A 16,908-nucleotide genomic window follows, 5' to 3' on the forward strand; every position below is an offset into this window, starting at 1 on the left:
AGTGTCGGGAGGCGGGCGGCCGCCTCCGTGCGCTCCCCTGGGTATCGGGTGATCGGGAAGGGGAGGACGCTGCGCCCTTATCGCCACACGCGTTCCCTGCCCCCTTGGCAGCGGAGCCGGCCAGAGGTTTTGCAGCATAAACATATTTTGCTCAAGCAGACGGCCAGAGTTGAGCTAAGGACAACTCGATAACCAAAGAGCCCCCAAAAAATCGCCTTTTTACAGCAGCCTCCCCCATCTGTCTCACCCCAGCAAGGCGCCAGCCCAGCTTTGCAGCGATAAACACAGGACCAAGAGCAACCCCCCTTCTCGCAGATCCGTTCCCAGGGTGTTTACCAGCTCTTTGCAGGCAGATTGACTCTCCCTCTTTTTTTTTTTTTTTTTTTTTTTTTTTTTTCACACACCAAAACCGCCGGGAAAGCGGAGGGAACCGGCTGGAGCCCCTCCGGGACCGTCCGGCAGCGCCGCACCGCCCTCCCCACCGGCACTGCCCGGCGCAGCCACCTCCAACCGGCCCGGACCCCCCGGGCTATCGCTGCCCCCATCGCTGGGCCGGGATGCTGTGGCATTTACACAGCTGCTCAGCAGGAAAATGCCTCTCCCTGCTCCACATAACCCCTCGCATTTAAAGAAAACCGCCTTCAGGTTTGCTGAAGAGGTTGGGAGATGGGAGGGGGTTCATTGCAGGCTGCTGGCGATGTGTGGACATCCCTGCGAGCCGGCTTGGACCCTTCTCCCCACAAACCTAGCTTGGTCTGGTTTTTTAGGGTTTTTTTTTCTGTTGGTTTTTTTTTTTTTATTTCTTTGGTTGAAATCAACTCAAATTTGCTGCTTGTTGCAGGGTGATAGGGAAGAAAAAAGGAGCACAACCTAGTTTCTGAAGATTTTGAGGTTGGGGCGTGGGCGGGATCAGAGCCGTGGGGTTTGACAAGGCTGCCCCATCACTCCCGAGGTGACAGGAAGCAGTGAGGGTGACAGCCCCGCACTCTTCACATCTCAGCTGGGGACAGCTGTGTCCCCACTGACACCCAGAGCAGATCACCGGTGACCGTGGTGCCCCTCGCTCCTCCCCGGTGCCACATGCCACACGAGCAAGGTTTTATCTGCGGGGTCACGATGTCGCCGTGCCACATCCCCCTGGGCACGGCGGGGGCCACTGACCCACCCTGGGTTGGACGGGAATTTCTCCACGATTTGTGAAGCGGCGCCTGGGAATGACGGCAAACCCAGCCAGGGTGTGGAGCGGGGCTGGGAGCAAAGTCCCATCGCGCCACATCCCTGGCACAGGGCACGGCCGTGTCACCCGCGTGGCGTGGGAGCCGTGCCCCGTCCCCAAGCTCCCTGTCTGTGTGCCAACACATCACGTGCCACCGCTGGATGACCCGGGAGGGGAGGAGTTTTTTAAGTGTTGTTGTAGTTTTTTGGTTTTGTTTTGTTTTGTTTTTAACAAAGCCAAAATATTTGCATCCCCACGGGGACGGCCCTGGGTCACTGAGCACGGAACGCCACACTGGGGTCCCGGCAGGAGAGGAGACACCCGGCTCCGTGAGGAGGCTCCAGTGCTGGCAGCACCATCCCTGGCGTGGTCCCCAGTGTTTATACATAGACATGTTTGTGCGTGGCACCGGCCCCTTCCTCGCTCCCAAACAACTGGAGGAAAGTCAAAAAGTCACAAAAATTTTCCATTGCCAGAGGAGAGGAGGGAGCGAGTAGTCACTGTGCAAGGGGCTGGGCAGTGCCAACAGCGAGGGACCCCAAATATGGGGTCAGAACAACAAAAAAACCCCAAGAGGTTGGTTTTGATATAGTGAATAAATGTGGCGGTTTGCTGCAAAGATAACACTGGCGGCACCACCGGTGACCATCGGGGTTTGTGGGGTGTCCCGGTGATGTCACCGTGCTCCTGGCACGATGCTCACAGGGGACCACAGGATGTGTCACAAGTGCAACACGGCCATCCAGCTGCTCTAGACCCCGTGTTTTTACATTAAAAAAAAACCTGTTTGGAATGAAAAAAAAAAAAAAAATCCTGCGGTTTCTCCGCAGTTCTCCCCCGCAGCCGGAGGGGCTCGCTGCCCGCACCGTGCTGGGGAAAAGCTGCGATTCCTGTCGAGCAGGAGGGAAAAGCCCCGGCGCAGCGATGCGGGGACTTTGCCTGCGGTTTCCGTGGGCGGGAGCAGCTCCGGCAAACAAGCGGCTGAGTCAGCGGGCGGAGGGCGGCCGAGATGCCGCCCCGGCATGTCGGGGTGCACGGCTGCTTCCCGGAGCTCTGACAGAGCTCTGCCGCATGAAGGGGAGCCTCAGAATCCCCGATCCCAAAGATGCCGTCAGGGCCAAGCCATGCCGTCCTCAGCCCTGGTGCTTCTGCAGCGCCCGAGGCTGGAGCCAGCCCAAAGCAAGGCCTGGTGCTGCTGGGGACTGTGTGCATCCCCGCGGTGCTCAGGGACACAGTAACTGGGGCTGGGTGCTCCCCGTGCTCCTAAACCTCCGTCAGCACCGACTGCTGCGCCGCAGGGTGCGAGAGCTGCGAGCCCAGCATCCCACCGGTGCAAAGATGCAGAATTCGGGCAGTGCCTGAACCCAGACCCCAGCGCAGGGACAGAGCGGGGCGTTCCGCTTCTGCCGAAATCTAGATTTATCACCACCTCCCCGTCCCCCGTGCAAAAGGATCGGCCCCCGGTGGGAGCCCCTGGGCAGGTTCTGGGGTGAGCTGCGCCCCGCAGGGCTCGGCCCAGCTGGGATGGAGGAAGGCGGTGCTTGTTTTGGGAGCTGGACGGGCGCCCGGGCCGGAGGCAGCAGCGGCGCAGCTAATCCCGGCCCTCGCAGGGCTGCTCCAGCCCCGGCACATTCTGTCCTCGCCAGCGCCGGGACGGCCACAAGCTTCTCGAGTCACCGTCCCCCGGCAGGGCCGGGCTGGCCCCGCCACCGACCCCCCAGGCCACGGGACAACAGCCTCAGCTGCTGGCTGGGGCCACCGCCAGGGCACCGAGCATCCTCCGGGGATGGGGAGGGCTGGGGGAAGGGAGAGCCCCCCCAAATGCTGCAGAAAGGGCCCGCAGGACCGGGGTGTCCCAGCACACTGCAGAGCTGTGAGCTGCAGAGAGGAGAGGGTTCCCAACAGCCCTACGGCCGAGGCAAAGGGGTCCCACAGCTTTGGGACTGAAAAAGCAAAAATGACAGGATAGAGGAGCAGAGCAGGGGCTGGGGGTGTGTTTCCGTGCCCATCGCAAAGAGCAGATTCTGGCGGATGGTCTGGGTAGCATTTTCCAGCGCACGGGGCCAAGAGCCATAAATAACCCCGGCACAGTAATTGCATCACGCGCCTCCTGCCCGGGGTCGGGTCTCGGTGCTGCCGCGGCATCGCCGCGCAGGGCACGGGGCCGTTCCGGCTCAGCAGACCTCCAGGGACCCCAAATCCCCCGTGCCAATAAACCTGGAACAGCCCGGGCTGTTCAATCAGGACTTTGGAGCCGGGGCAGATAAACAACAGAAGGTTGGAGGGAGCACCGGCTGCACCGCCAGCAGTTATGAAAGCACTCCCTGGAAGGGTCTGCACCGTGCCCTGCCTCCAAACGTCCAGACGGGGTATTTTTAGCCCCTCCAGGGTTCAGGATCCAGGAGTGCAGCCCTTTCCTGGAAGGAACCCCAACTTGGCCATACCCTCCCAACATCGCTGCGCTACTGCCCGACTGCAGGAGAAGAACCTGGAGGCGTTCACAAGAATTGCTGGAGAGATCAGTCCCACAGGGGCACCGGGAGCGCTGCCCATGGGCACGGGGTTCCCCGGCTCAGCATGGCATGTCCCCGTCACCGTGTGATGCGCTTTCACAGAAAGACACAGCAGGACAGACACGGGGTGCTGGGCGCTCGCCTCCCCCTGCGGCCCTGGGAATAAACAAACGTCCCCTTGTGCAGCTGGGGCAGATGATCCGGGGCTGACCAGCAGCCCCCGGCCATACCCTCTGCTCGGTGTTTGCTGGCACAGAATGGGTCCCTTGTGCCAGGCAGGAGCTGGCTGGGATCAGCCTGGTCACAGGGTTGCTTTTTGGGGCCATATTCACCTGCGGGGTGCAGTGCTCCCCTTTGCGTCCCCTCTGATGTCACCAAAAAAAAAAAATAAACCACCCCAAGAGGCCACGCAGCACCGGCCATGGCTGCTGCTGCCAGCGGCAGATCCAGACATGATCCCCCCAAATGGGGATGCAAACAAATTCCCTGCGAGGTGGTTAATCCTCCCCCGGGAAAAATTAATCACAGCACCAGGGATGCCAAATAAAAAAAATTGAATAAAGGTTGCAGGAGCACCAGGTTCTCACAGGCAACCATAGGGACAAGTTCTCTCCTCTGGCCCAGGGCAGGAGCACGTGCTCTGATACAGCTGCAAGGGCTGAGCAGCTCAGCAAATTAAAAAAAAAAAAAATAAAGAGGGGAGTGGGAGGGGGGGAGGGGGGGAAATCACATTCCAGTGGCAGTATTTTTAAGCAGCACAGTCCATGGAAGAGAAAACTAAAGCCCTGATTCAAACCCTGCCTCGCATGCACTAAGATTTGCCATGCCCAGCAGAAAGGTGGAGCACGGAAATGCTATGAAAAACCAAATTCCAGCCCAAGGAAGCAGGTGAAGGAGGCTCCCTGCTCTTCCCACATGGCAGCAGCTCCCAGCCAACACAACATAGGGCTGATCCCAACCCTCCTTAGGACTGGCTGAGCCAACACAGGAGTGTCCCAGCTGGACCTGCTGGGTCCCTGCCAGGCTTCCAGGATAGAGGAAAATGTGTCTGTCCTCCAGGAGCCTGGACACAAACAGGAAGCAAGGGTGGAAAAATATAACAGGTTTGCTTGCAGCCCTACATCCAAGGTAATGGGAAAAAATGCCAAAATTGCGCAGATGTGGAGGAGCTGGAGGCTCAAGGGACCAATCCAGTGGGGAGCAGTGCTGGCCGAGTGACCCAGTTAATCCCAGTGCAGGACTGGGTGGAGGGTGGAGCTGGGTGCCTGCAGGGCAGTAAAGAGAGGAGGGAGCACTCCCACATCCCAAGAGCCACAGTGTGGCTCCAGACAACGGGAAGCAGAAAGAGGAACGGAAAACTATCCAGGCAACAGTTTGGTTTAAAGAATTTATTTCAGACAAAATAATTCCCCACCAAAAAGTTGTACAAAAAGAGTAGAGACAAAGAGTGGTCATTACAAAAGTGTTCACAGATAGAAAAGACTCATCTGAGCAACCCCAGCACAGAGCTCAAGGCACGCTGGCTTTGGTTGTGCACGGCCAGGGATTGTTTCAGCGAGGGAATGCAAAGGTCCTTGGCCCCCAAACTCTGCTCAGGTCCCCCTGCAGCAAGCGGGGTCAGCCCCTGGCTCCTCACCACAACATCCAGCTCGCCCTTCCCACTCTGGTTCCCACCCCAGTGAGCACAGGTTGCTGTTGTGTCCTCACCCCATCAGGGCCTCCGAGCCCCCTATGGGCATCAAAGACTCCCAGCCCTGAAGGATTCATCCCAACTCCACATCTCCCATCAGCACCTGTGGCTGCCACCAGCCTCAGACTGGGCTTCCCTCTCTCTTCCTTGGCCACCTGCCATAGCTCCAAGCCCCTGTGCTAGTACCAGAGTTTGGGGGCTGGTTTCAGCCCCATCTTGAGGGAGGCACCAGCACACTGTGCAGGTTTGGTGCTGACACACATGAACCAGCTTTCCTGCTCTTGGTAAATGGCACCAACACTGCCACAGGTCATAAATTCATCCACCAAGTCCTTGTATCAGCCCTTGGAGGCCTTTAGAATTTGGTTAAGTGGCTCAAACCATTACCCCTGCAGGTACCCACAGGCTTGTGGCAAAGATTATCAGCAGTGGCTGAGCCCTCTACTTCATCCAGCCAGAAAAGGACCTTTCACTGCCTTGGGGACCTGCAGTCCTGGTGAGCCACAGGCAAAGAGCTGCACCTGCATTGCCCCAGGGCCCAACCCTGAACGCCATCCGAACATTCTCCAGTAATCCTGAGAAACGCCTTCAAACTCCTGTTTTCCACACCAGGAGCTGACAGAATTTTTGGAGCACGGCACCGCAGGTGAGGGGAAAGCAATCTCGGCTCGTATTCCCTGTTCTAACCCCAAAATTCCAGGGCAGTCCTGAACCCTGTGTGTCCTGCCCAGCCCCACACGGAGCTGCTCCACACCGCCAGCCCCTCGTGTTCTCCTACCGTGCCCGGGGCCAGGGCACCGCGCTGGCTCCGGGCCCGTGGCACAGTCACGACAGGAGTGGCCGAGGGCGGTGAGCGGGGTCGGGGTCTCACATCGCCGTTTCCAGACCCAAGTGCTGTGAGGGTGCAAGCTGCCATCCCCAGGGATGGTCACGCTGTCACACGCAGCCCATGCCTTCACAAGATCAGCAGGTCATGCAGCGCGGGCGGATGTTGTCTGACGCGGGGTTTGGATCTACCTGCAGAGCCAAGCCCAGAGTAAAAAACCTCAGCAGTGGCACAACCCAGCCTCCACCAGCCTCCCATCCTGGAGGGATTAATCACCTCTGAATACAGCGGAGGTGGTCGGAAGCGGAATTCCTGGATGTAGGCAAAGAAAGGACCCTCCAGGATATCCCCGAGTTCGCTGCGGCACGGAGGAGCCAGGATCGGCTCAGCCTCTGGGCTGGACACGACTGCTGAGTACTCAGGGGGGGCTGAAGAGAAAGGAGAACCATCAGGAATAGCAAACACTCACCATACATGGGGGACACGCAGGTAAAAGGGCTTTAAACCCACTATATCCCAAACCCTCCCAGGAAGGAACCCAGGAGATTCAGCACCGCAACAAAAAAATTACATTAAAAAAGAAAGCAAAACTGGCCCAGTTCAGAACTTTGCGTTTCATTCTCCTGAGCAGGGGGTTTATCCCAGGGAGAAGAAGAAGCTCACCCTCCAGCTGCTCCGGGATGGTGCTGAGCCAGTCCAGGTTGACGCTGTACTGGCTGCTGACACTGGAGGTGCGGCTCCCGAAGGGATGCAGTGGGATGGTCCCGATGACAAGAGGCAATTCAAGGAGCAGTTTGGACGTCCCAGGAATATCCACACAAACCTGCCGAGACAAGAGAGCAGCAGGGAAGCTTAGCTTGTGGTATTCTCCCTGTCTGAAGGGGCAGGCATCTCCCCTGAGCAGAAGAGAGGAGCTCTGCAGGAGGGAATTCCCTCACCTTCAGGGAGTATTCCACCTGGATGATGCGGCACTGGAGGATGGAGGGCCCCACGGGCGGGATCTTCATTGCCCGTCCGTGCCACACCTCCCTCTTCCCGGCCGGAATGGGGTCCCCAGTAATGCTGGTCACCACTGACTTCTTCTGCTTCTTGGTGCCTCGGGCGATGAAGGTCTGGGTCTGGATTATGGCTGCCTTGGGCACCACGGCACGGCTCGTGCAGTTGTCGATCTCAGCAAAGATGGGGATGACCTCACCTGCCAAAACGCACACATGCATTGGAGGAGGGGAGGCAGAGCCCAGTCCTGCCTCAAGGAATTTCTGCACAGGCCCACTGAGGGCTGGCCATGCTGTCGGACAGGGCAGGCACATGGGTTCACCCAGGAGGAACGTCCCAAGGATGCTGCCCACATCAGGGGCACACACTGAACCTCTCTGATTTCCTGCCAGCTCGCAGTGACCCAAACCCCTTCCTCTGGGCTCTGCCCCAGGGTCCACTGAGGTTCCAGGGTCCCACCACCTGGTCTCACCTGGGGTGTAGCCTTTTCGGTCAATCTTGGCAGTCACAGATACTTGGCCACGGTTGCAGTACCAGGCACGAGCAAGTTTCTCCTTAGCACCTGCCTGGGGAGCCTGGAGAAAGGGAAATATTTTGGTTATTTAGTAACTAAGGATGAAACTCAAAGCAATCACCTCCCTGGCACCAAGAACCTGCCAGGGAGCATCAGCAACCTCTCAGGTATCTGATGCAAGAAGCTGTTGCAACGCATTAAAATTTCCAAAAGCAAAGAGGCAGCTGACCTCTGTTCAGCCCAGGTAATGCTGGAGGGCACAAGTTACAGGGGGGAAAATATTCCCTGTGGAAACCAGGCCTGCACCATAATGCTGAAGGGGAGGTAGATACCTTCCCCATGGGCTTCCTGGGTAAGTTTTGGATGCCAGAGCCCCGGGGTGGAGCAGGGGGAGCTCACCAGCAGTGCAGGGGTGTTTATGTCAATGGGTTCAATCACTGTGAACTCCTTCTTTGCTTTTTTCACCGTTGACCAGGGTCTGTGCAGCTTGGCCTTCACCCAGTAGCGCACACTGCCATGCTTCCCCTCGAAGGAGGTGGCCAGGGTCCTGGGCACAAGCAACAAACAATTTTAGAAGGGTAATGCTCAAAAAAAAACTCATTTTCAAGATGTCCTCTCCCCCAAAAAACACCAACTTACTCGGGGAGCTGGAAGGTGAAGGGGAACTCGTGCCTTCCTGCCTGCAGGACAGTGGCCTCACCATTGTCTGTGGGTGAAACAGATTGAGGAGGATTAGCTTCCTTCTGCAGAACTTCCTCTCCAGACAGGTCACAGAGGTGTGCAGCACCCAGCAAGGAGCAGCACGAGGGCACAGCAGAGTTTCTGCCAGGGCTGATCTGCAGCAGCTGTGACACAAGAGCTGGGCACTGTCTGCATTCCATGTGTCTGCATGGCCCAGGGGAACCTCCTCGGAGAGCTGGGCAGCTTTCCCAGGTGGGCTCTGCTTCATCCTGCAGCCACCCTGCTCCACAGCTTTGGAGTGAGAGCCCAGGATGCCCAGTTGGAAGGAGAGTGGCCAGCCAAGCCCCCGTGCCCCTCAAGAGTTTGCAGAGGGGGTCATTTAGGCCAACCCCAGCCGCTCAAAACAAGCTCCTGAATCTCCAGTTTTCCAACGCTGCTTCCCTGCCATGGACAGCTCAGAGAAAAGGGGGAGTCTTGTCCCTAGCAGATTTCAGGGTGCACCCAGCACGAGCGGTGTCTGCAGGGACCTACACAGCCCATTCCCAGAGCGCTCAGGCCCTAAGGCACCCCACGCACCCAAATTTCATCTTGCTGGTATGTCACGAACTCAGCAGCCAAGCTGTCCCCGGACCCCAGATTTGTGCAGTTTTGGGGCGCCATGCACCCAGCATCGGCAGCTGGCCCCGAGCACCCAGATTTCATCCATTTCATCACTGGGGTGTCCGCAGCACCCAACAGCCGGGGCTGTCCAGGCTGCCCCATATCCCCGCTGTTTCAGCCCCTGGGATGCCCCTGGGGCAGGGGATGCCGTACCTGGGGGTGCCATCAGCGTGTCGCGGTGGCTCAGAAACTCCACCTGGTCGCTGTAGCTCTGCGTGTAGGCGGTGCTGGAGCCGGCGCTGCGGGACTCGGTCCAGTGGACGCGGGCAGCGCCCATCGCCCGCAGCCGCAGCGCCCCGAGCCGCGCGGCCGCCGCCAGCTCCAGCACCACGCGGCCCGACACCGCCTGCCCGGGGCTGAAGGCGGCCGGGCCGTCCGGCTCCGAGCCCTCCAGCACGATCGAGAAGCGTTTGAAGCGATCGAAAATCATGGCGCGGCTCAGCCCCGACCGGCTCGAAGCGGCTCAGCCCGGCTCGGCTCGGCACGGCTCGGCTTTAAGCGCCCGGCGCGGCCGGGGGCGGCCCCGGCGGGGCGGGACGGGCCGGGCTGGGACGGCCCCGCCGAGCCCTGCAAAACAAGGCAGGGAGCATGTGCGGATCGGCCCCTCCGCACGGACCGCGGCTGACGAGAGCTCCCCGGGGGGGGTTTGGACCGTGCGGTGCCGTGTCCGGTCCCGGCGGGGCTCCCCAACTTATCCCGGTGCCGCACCGAGACATCGCCGCGGAAACGTGGGCTGGGTAGAGGGGCTGAGCCCTGCCGGTGCTCCGGGGATGACCCCTGGTGCTGCCGGGTCGTTCAGTGCCCCCCCAAGACTCCCTGCAGCTCCCATCCTTGGTCCCCAAGTCCTTCTCTAGCTTCTGTCCTTGCCCCACAAATTTCCCTTCCAGCTCTATCCTTACCCCCCCCAAATTTCCCTTCGAGCTCCATCCTTGCACCCCAAAACTCCCTTCCAGCTCCTATTCTTGACCCTCAAAATCCCCTTCCAGCTCCCATCCTCGCCCCTCAAACTCCCTTCCAGCTCCTAACCTTGACCCCCAAAATCCCCATCTTTGCCCCCCAAAATCCTCATCCTTGCTTCTTAAAATCTCCATCCTCGAACCCCAAGCCCTCTTCTAACTTCCATCCTTGCCCCCCAGACTTCCCCTCTGCCTCCATCCTTGTCGCCCAAAGCTCCTTTTCAGCTCCCATTTTTGCCCCTCAAGCTCCCTCACCAGCTTCTATCCTTGCCCCTCAAACTCCCCATGCAGCTCCAGTGCTGACATCCCACCCCATCTTTGTCCAGAATCCCCCTTCCCAGCGTCACAGCCATGGGCTGTGGCCAGGGGGGATTCCTCACTGGAAGCCTCTTTCTTTCCAGTGTCCCCAGGCCAGAGCCAAGGGCCACACCACACACACTGACCCATATCCTTCCCTTCCCAAGAGCCATTCCCAGGGCTGGGAACAGGCCACAACTGGATCTGGGCTCTGACACGGCCAACTGGTGACGCGGTGATGTCTGGGACATCACTTCACTTAGTTCTAAGAAATCAAGAACTGGCTGGGGTTCAGCTTGTGCAAACAGGGTGAGCAATCCTCTTCCCTGAGTTTGTTAACCAGGCGAGCGCCAGTTTTCCGCCAGATCCTGCTGGGATTGGTGTCCAAAACCCCGCGATAAATTCCACCTGCATGGGCAGGAGCAGCACAGGGACACACTCCATCGGTTCCTGGTGCTCAGGCGGAGTGGAAACTTGGAACTGGTGATTCCCAGGGTGGACATCACCATCAGCAGCACCCCAAGATGTTGTAAAAGGGAAGAGAAAGGAATCTCTGCCCCCCAAAAGGGTTAATGTAGCCGCAGAAACTTCCACTTTAGTGATGGCTCTCGTGTTTGTGGAGCACCAGAGAGAGCCCTGCACACCGGCACAGGCAGGGGATAAGACAGAACAGGCATTAGAAATGTTACTCAGCATTTGGCTGCCTCAGTTTTGGGGATTTTTGAGTTGCTCGCAGCCATGCGGGGCAGGACCTGCTGTGCTGAACTCGGTTGATCGCAGCCACTTAAAAAGTGAGCTGGGCTGAAGCCTGGCACTGCTTTAGCTGTTTCCAAGGCTGGACTGGAATTGTCTGTGTCCCTCCCCATGGGAAGGGGACTGTGGTTTGTTTTATGTGCACGACAATTTGCTGCCACGGGCAAACATGAATCATAGCAAATACTCTGAGGGAGAGGGAAAGGAGGAAGGAAGGCATGTCACAGCACGAGTTAACTGGTGACACCAGCTCTGGGAAGGTTCCTGGTGTCCCTGCAGTGACATTAGAGGTGGGGAGGCTCTTGAGAGGAGCCGGAGCTTTGGCTGGGCCCCTCTCTTTGCTTGGCATCCTCCTCCTCCTCCTCCCGCCTGTCGGCACACAGCCCTGGGCCGTGACTCAGCCTCGCCCACGGGACGGATCCCTGCAAACCAAAGCCCAAACCCGCTCCCGTGGCAGCGCACGCCATGCCCTCGGCTGTCCCTGGCTGCTGCCACGCGGGACCGAGGTTCTGTGCCCTCCCTGACCCCTCTGGGACCCCGCACCCAGACAGGGTCTGTCCTCTCTCCTGGCATCTCCAGGGGCCGGGGGAGCACAGCCAAGGGCTTTGCTTTCCAGAACGGTGCTGGGTGCCCGAGGGCAAAGCCAGCCGTGCCGGGCACAGCGCTCAGGGCACGATCTCCAACTCTTCAGCCCCATCTAGAGTCTGGCCAGGCTGGAGCCGCTCCCAGCAGGAGCTGACAGACGGACAGACACACACACACACCCTGTCCTGCTCATGGGGGGCTGAGCCTTTCCTGGCCCGCTCTGGGGCCTGGTGGCTTCTCCCCATAGAGCCCGGGGTCACACGACGGGACCTGGAACGCCAGAGAGAAGGGAATGCAGCAGCTAAACAGGTAAGGCAGCAGCCCAATGTGGGGTGAGATGGCACAATGTAGAGCCTGGCACAAGCACGTGCTCCAGACTGAGTAACCAGCTCCATCCCTGCCAGAGTTGGGACTGCTGTGTATGGACAAAGATTAGGGTGCTAATTGAGGGCCACCCCACAAAGGAAGGAGAGTCCCGATGCCATAACTCTCCTGGATGTCTCCATGAAAATCAAATGGCTTCTGGATGTTTACCTCTCACCAGGGCAGGAACTACACCTTTGGGAAGTGCTGCAGGATCCTCGGACAGAAAAGATCACTGCACAATAATTATTTATGTTTTCTAGGGCACCCTCCCATCACCTCATGCAGAAGAGTCCAGGGCTCTCCTTGTGATGCCTTTGCCCATTCACCCCGTCTTTTCTTCTCCTCCTGCTCCCTCTCTCAGATAATTACACAACACACGTTTAAAGGCCCTGCCTGAACATCCTTCTTGCACACTTTTTTCTTGTCTCAGCACAGCACCCCAGTGCCAGCACTCACCACCCTGCCAGGAAACTGCAGATAAACTCAGCTGAGGGGAAAGCAGAAGGGAGGGCACTTATCTGTGCCCATCTTCCCTCCTCTGCACTGCCTTGTTACCATGACAAAACCTGCATTTTTTTAACACCACGCAGTCACAGCTGATCTCGTGGAGAAGCAACAAGAAAGGAGCAGTCACAGGGACTGACTGTCGGATGGTGGCACGTTTCTCACCAGCTGACATCAGGAAGACTCTCACGCTGCTGTTGGGGACAGAACAGGGGACAACGGGATCCAAAGGAAGTTATTTTTGCTGCAGGACAGCCCCTCTCTGCTGTTCCCTTCCTTAAAACACCCTGGTGATCACATATGTCCCTCTCACAAGGCAGAAAAGCATCTGTGTACGGACAGGGACAATAAAATTCCAGCTCCCAAGTTCTGGTGAGACTCTGCCCTCCAGGCATTCCAGCTCAGCGCTCCCTGTGCACAAAGGGAGGGCCAGGAACCATCAGCTCTGAGCTACAGGTGTGCAGGGTGCCTGTGAGGCCAAGCAGCTCCTGCAATTCCTGCAGCCCTTGGCCAAGTGCCCTCCCCCAGACGGCTCCAGGGGCTCCTATCTCACACAATCCCAGCAGCAGAATCCAAACGTGCTGGCAGCAGCTTGTGGCTTCCCTACAGACATTCCCCACAGGGATAATGGGGGATAGAGCTCACCCTGTTACTCAGAGCCAAGTACTGCATGACCAGGTGCTCAGGACCATAACTGCTGGACTACAGGGCAAGGGCTTAATTGTAATTTGGACACTTTGTAGAGGTGCAGCTGCCAAAGGGACATCCTTAGGCACAGTATGGAAGAGCTGCTGCCAAAAGACACAAACTCCAGCTCAGTGCAGGTGTTTGGAGCAGATGGCAAGGCACAGTCATCCAGAAACAGAGAAAACTACCTTCCCAGTGCAGTGCAGTGCAGAGACAGGAACACCTTCAGGAAGCCAATTCATGCCCTCTTTCCGTCCCTCCAGTTTATTCCTGCAACATCTACATTTGCCAGATTGGGCTGGCACCACTCTCTGGGTTGCACTTGGCCACTGACACAATGAAATGCCCTCAGCATAAGTCCTACAACCATCTCCAGGGCTGGACAACCAGACCACAGGTAGTAACAAGGCCATGAGAAAGAGGGAGACCAGGAGGAAAAGCAACAGAGGAATGGCTGTGACACTGTTATTGGAGAGGAGGATAAAAGATATGCACGTTCCTAAGAAAAGCCAGAGTTAATGAGTGGATGAATGGTTGAGACATCCCATATCCCTCAGCTCTGGATCATTTCATCCCAAGCACACAAAGAATGGCTTGTGGCATGCAAGTGGCTTGTCCTCTGGCAGCAGAGCTAAGCAACATGCCAGCTGGGCACACAGTCCCAGCATCAGGGACCCGAAAACAAACACAGCCTGAAGCACTAAGTGCTCTTTCCACACTTGTGAACAGACACTCGTGTTTGCTCTTCCCTGTGTAAACACAAAGAAAGCCACAAATCTCTGGTGCTACCCAGCCCTGGGGTTGCCAGCAGCCTCCTGGAAACCAGTGGCAGAGAAAGAAACCCTCAGCCAGGGTGAGAAGAGGAGCAAACATCTCTCTGTGGGTCAGCAACACCCACAAGGGCAGAGGTTCCTCTGAGGGGACACCTGCAGCCTGAGGGGTCCCGGCCCTACAACCTGGCACACAGATCCATCCAAGGGGGTTCAACCCAACACCCTGACACACAGGCACACGAGGGGAGTCCCAACCCCCTGTCCTGGCACACAGACCCATCCAAGGGAGTCCCAACCCCCTGTCCTGGCACACACACCCATCCAAGGGAGTCCCAACCCCCTGTCCTGGCACACACACCCGTCCAAGGGAGTCCCAAATCTCTGTCCTGGCACACACACCCATCCAAGGGAGTCCCAAATCCCTGTCTTGGCACACAGACCCATCCAAGGGAGTCCCAACCCCCTGTCCTGGCACACACACCCATCCAAGGGAGTCCAAACCCCCTGTCCTGGCACACACACCCACCCAGTGCCGCGGGCTTACCGGGGATGAGCTGGCGGCGGCGGTACAGGAAGGTCTGGCAGGCTGTGAAGTCGCGGTAGACGACGTTGAGGCCGATGCTGTGGCTCTCCAGCCAGTGCACGGTGGCCATGCCCCGGGCGCACACCTCCAGCGCCCGCACCCGCAGCGCCCCACGCAGCTCCAGCTGCACCCGCCCGTGCAGCAGCTCCCCGCTGCCATGGGCACGGCCTTCCTCCAGCCTCACCGCCAGCCTGCGCACCCGCCCCGGCGGCTGCATGGCTGCTGCCCACCCGCACCCCGCTGCTCCACGAGGCCGCTGCCTGCCTGGAGCTTTCCAGGGAAAGGAAGAAGAGCGAAGGCTACACCAAAATCCTTGAATTTATCCAGGCTCCTAGCAGGCCCCACCCTGCCCGGGGTTGGACTGAGCCCCTGTTTTTGCAGCGGTGCTTTAGCGTTGACCTCATGTGCGTGAGGCTGACGAGGTGTTCCGGACGGGGCTGTGGTGACGAGGGATGGGACGTGTTTTTAAAGTGACCAAGAGAAAAAAAAACCCAAAAAAAAAAGTGACTCCATCTTATCTCTGAGTCACAGACACTGGTGACGTGACACCGGGACGTGCTGGTGGCTGCGCTGGCAGGGAGGGGTGTCACACAGCACCAACCGCGCTGGCAGATTTCACACAGCGAGGCAATCAAAGAAAGCTTGTTTGGCCTTCCTGGTTCAGGCATTCCTGGGGCACTGCTGGAATGGGAGAGGAGTTCAGAAAGCAGAGTCACTCACTACAAAAAACAGCTTTGCTTTCCGTGTCTGAAGTTGCATTAAAATCCACAGGAAAAAGACAGTGAATAATCATAGGGACTTCCAGCAATAGCTCTCCCAGCCAGCTGGTGCCTCCAAGGGTGATTCCACCACTTATCCCCCTGGCTGTTCCTGCAGCGGCACAGGTGGCAGTGCCACCTCAGGGTCACATCAAAGTAATGGGGCAGATGCAAGTCCTTGTTACTCCACCAAATGATGCAACTGAGGTGTTTGACTGGAGGTGTTTAACAACATGCTGGCATGATGGACTGATGTGAGTGCCTGCATGCACTTGGAAGATGTGGGTGCCCAGCTTCTTTGAAGCATGTGTGGAGCAGAGACCGTCCCATTCCTGAAAAATAAAGAGTCAAATCCATAAAGGAAAGTACAGGGCTCATGGGCCCCGGCACTGCTCACACACAGACTGAAGCAGTTGTGAAACTTCTCTAGCCCTGTGTCCAAAGAATCAAACCCATGTGCATGAAAAGGCTGAAAAGAGCTTGTGAAATGGCAGCTGTGCCACCCTGCTCTCTCAATCCCCAAAGGATGGGGCTGACCAGCCCCCACTGATCCCTCCGGAACACACCTAGATCCCAAACAGAGTTAGTGCAAGCTCAGCAGTCAGGACACCCATGTGAATGACCAGCTCAACAAAAACACAGGGCTCACCTCTCGGAAAACAGCCCACTCATCACAAGCTGGGCAGAGCTGCCTCGTTGTCCTACTGTTCACTGACCTTTGGTTGCAGGCCTTGACACCAAAATCCAAACAGATAATAAGGGAATATTCCATCCCCCACACAGCCCTGATGGTGCCTCTTGCTCTGTTTGATCTCCTGCCCTTCCTCTCTGCTTCCCCCTACCCCACCTGCTCCGTTCCACCCTGGTGCCTGCCCGGAGGCATTCCGTGGGTCCTGCCATCCTGAGGGATGTGTCACCCACGCCTTTGGGCTAATCTCCTAGTGTTTATTCTTGCTGTCACAACACCTCCTTGTGTCCTCATTCAATCTGAGAAATAGATGTTCCTTGTGACAACACAGAGATGGGCCAAGAGCAGAGCACAAGGGTGGCTCTGAGATCCCACGCCGTGTAGGCAGCTCAGAGTGCGTCAGCAGTCGCTGGAGAAGAGAGGACATCACCATCCTCTGGGGACAGGGCTGTTCCAGGCTCCCCACGGGGACACAGATCACTTGGGAGTTTGCCTTTTGGATTTCAGTGGGCTTCTGGGCTTGGGTGTGAATGCGCCCCTCTGCTCAGCCCTGCAGAGGTTCTGTGCCCTCCTGGGCAGCCCCCAGGATGAACGTTTCATCTGAGGAGACCAAACAGCTTTCATCTCACTGGGATGGGGCTGAGAAAGGAGCAGGTGGCACCACTGAACCCAGCAGCCCCAAGATCTAAGCCCTGTGTTGTTCCCTAAAGGGTCACCCCACCCAGGCAGCTGCAGCACCCTCTGTCCCTGGTACCTGGCAGATCCTCAGCTTTCTCTGCTGGTGCTGCAGAGACATTTACCCTGGCAGGACACCTCTAGCCATGACAATTTTCCTCCTCTGACCCTCTGTGGGGGACTTCAG

General features: G+C 57.9%; 1 protein-coding gene across 2 annotated transcripts; it reads right to left on the reverse strand.

The window, feature by feature from the left end:
* Nucleotides 1-5,102: 5,102 nt before the first annotated feature.
* Nucleotides 5,103-15,055, reverse strand: ARRDC2 (arrestin domain containing 2). Of its 2 annotated transcripts, none has more exons than XM_062510419.1 (8): nt 14,562-15,055; nt 8,395-8,461; nt 8,155-8,302; nt 7,714-7,816; nt 7,184-7,440; nt 6,909-7,068; nt 6,522-6,673; nt 5,103-6,436 (listed from the first exon to the last, which is right to left on the reverse strand). In XM_062510419.1, the coding sequence occupies exons 1-8, from the start codon at nt 14,815-14,817 to the stop codon at nt 6,383-6,385; spliced, it is 1,197 nt and encodes a 398-aa protein (XP_062366403.1). In that variant the 5' UTR covers nt 14,818-15,055; the 3' UTR covers nt 5,103-6,382. The 2 variants fall into 2 exon arrangements, with proteins under 2 accessions (XP_062366403.1, XP_062366402.1); XM_062510418.1 differs by lacking the exon at nt 14,562-15,055 and adding an exon at nt 9,250-10,053.
* Between the last annotated feature and the right edge of the window lie 1,853 nt (nt 15,056-16,908).

This window comes from Cinclus cinclus, chromosome 28 (assembly GCF_963662255.1).
Source record: "Cinclus cinclus chromosome 28, bCinCin1.1, whole genome shotgun sequence".
Lineage (NCBI taxonomy): Eukaryota > Metazoa > Chordata > Aves > Passeriformes > Cinclidae > Cinclus > Cinclus cinclus.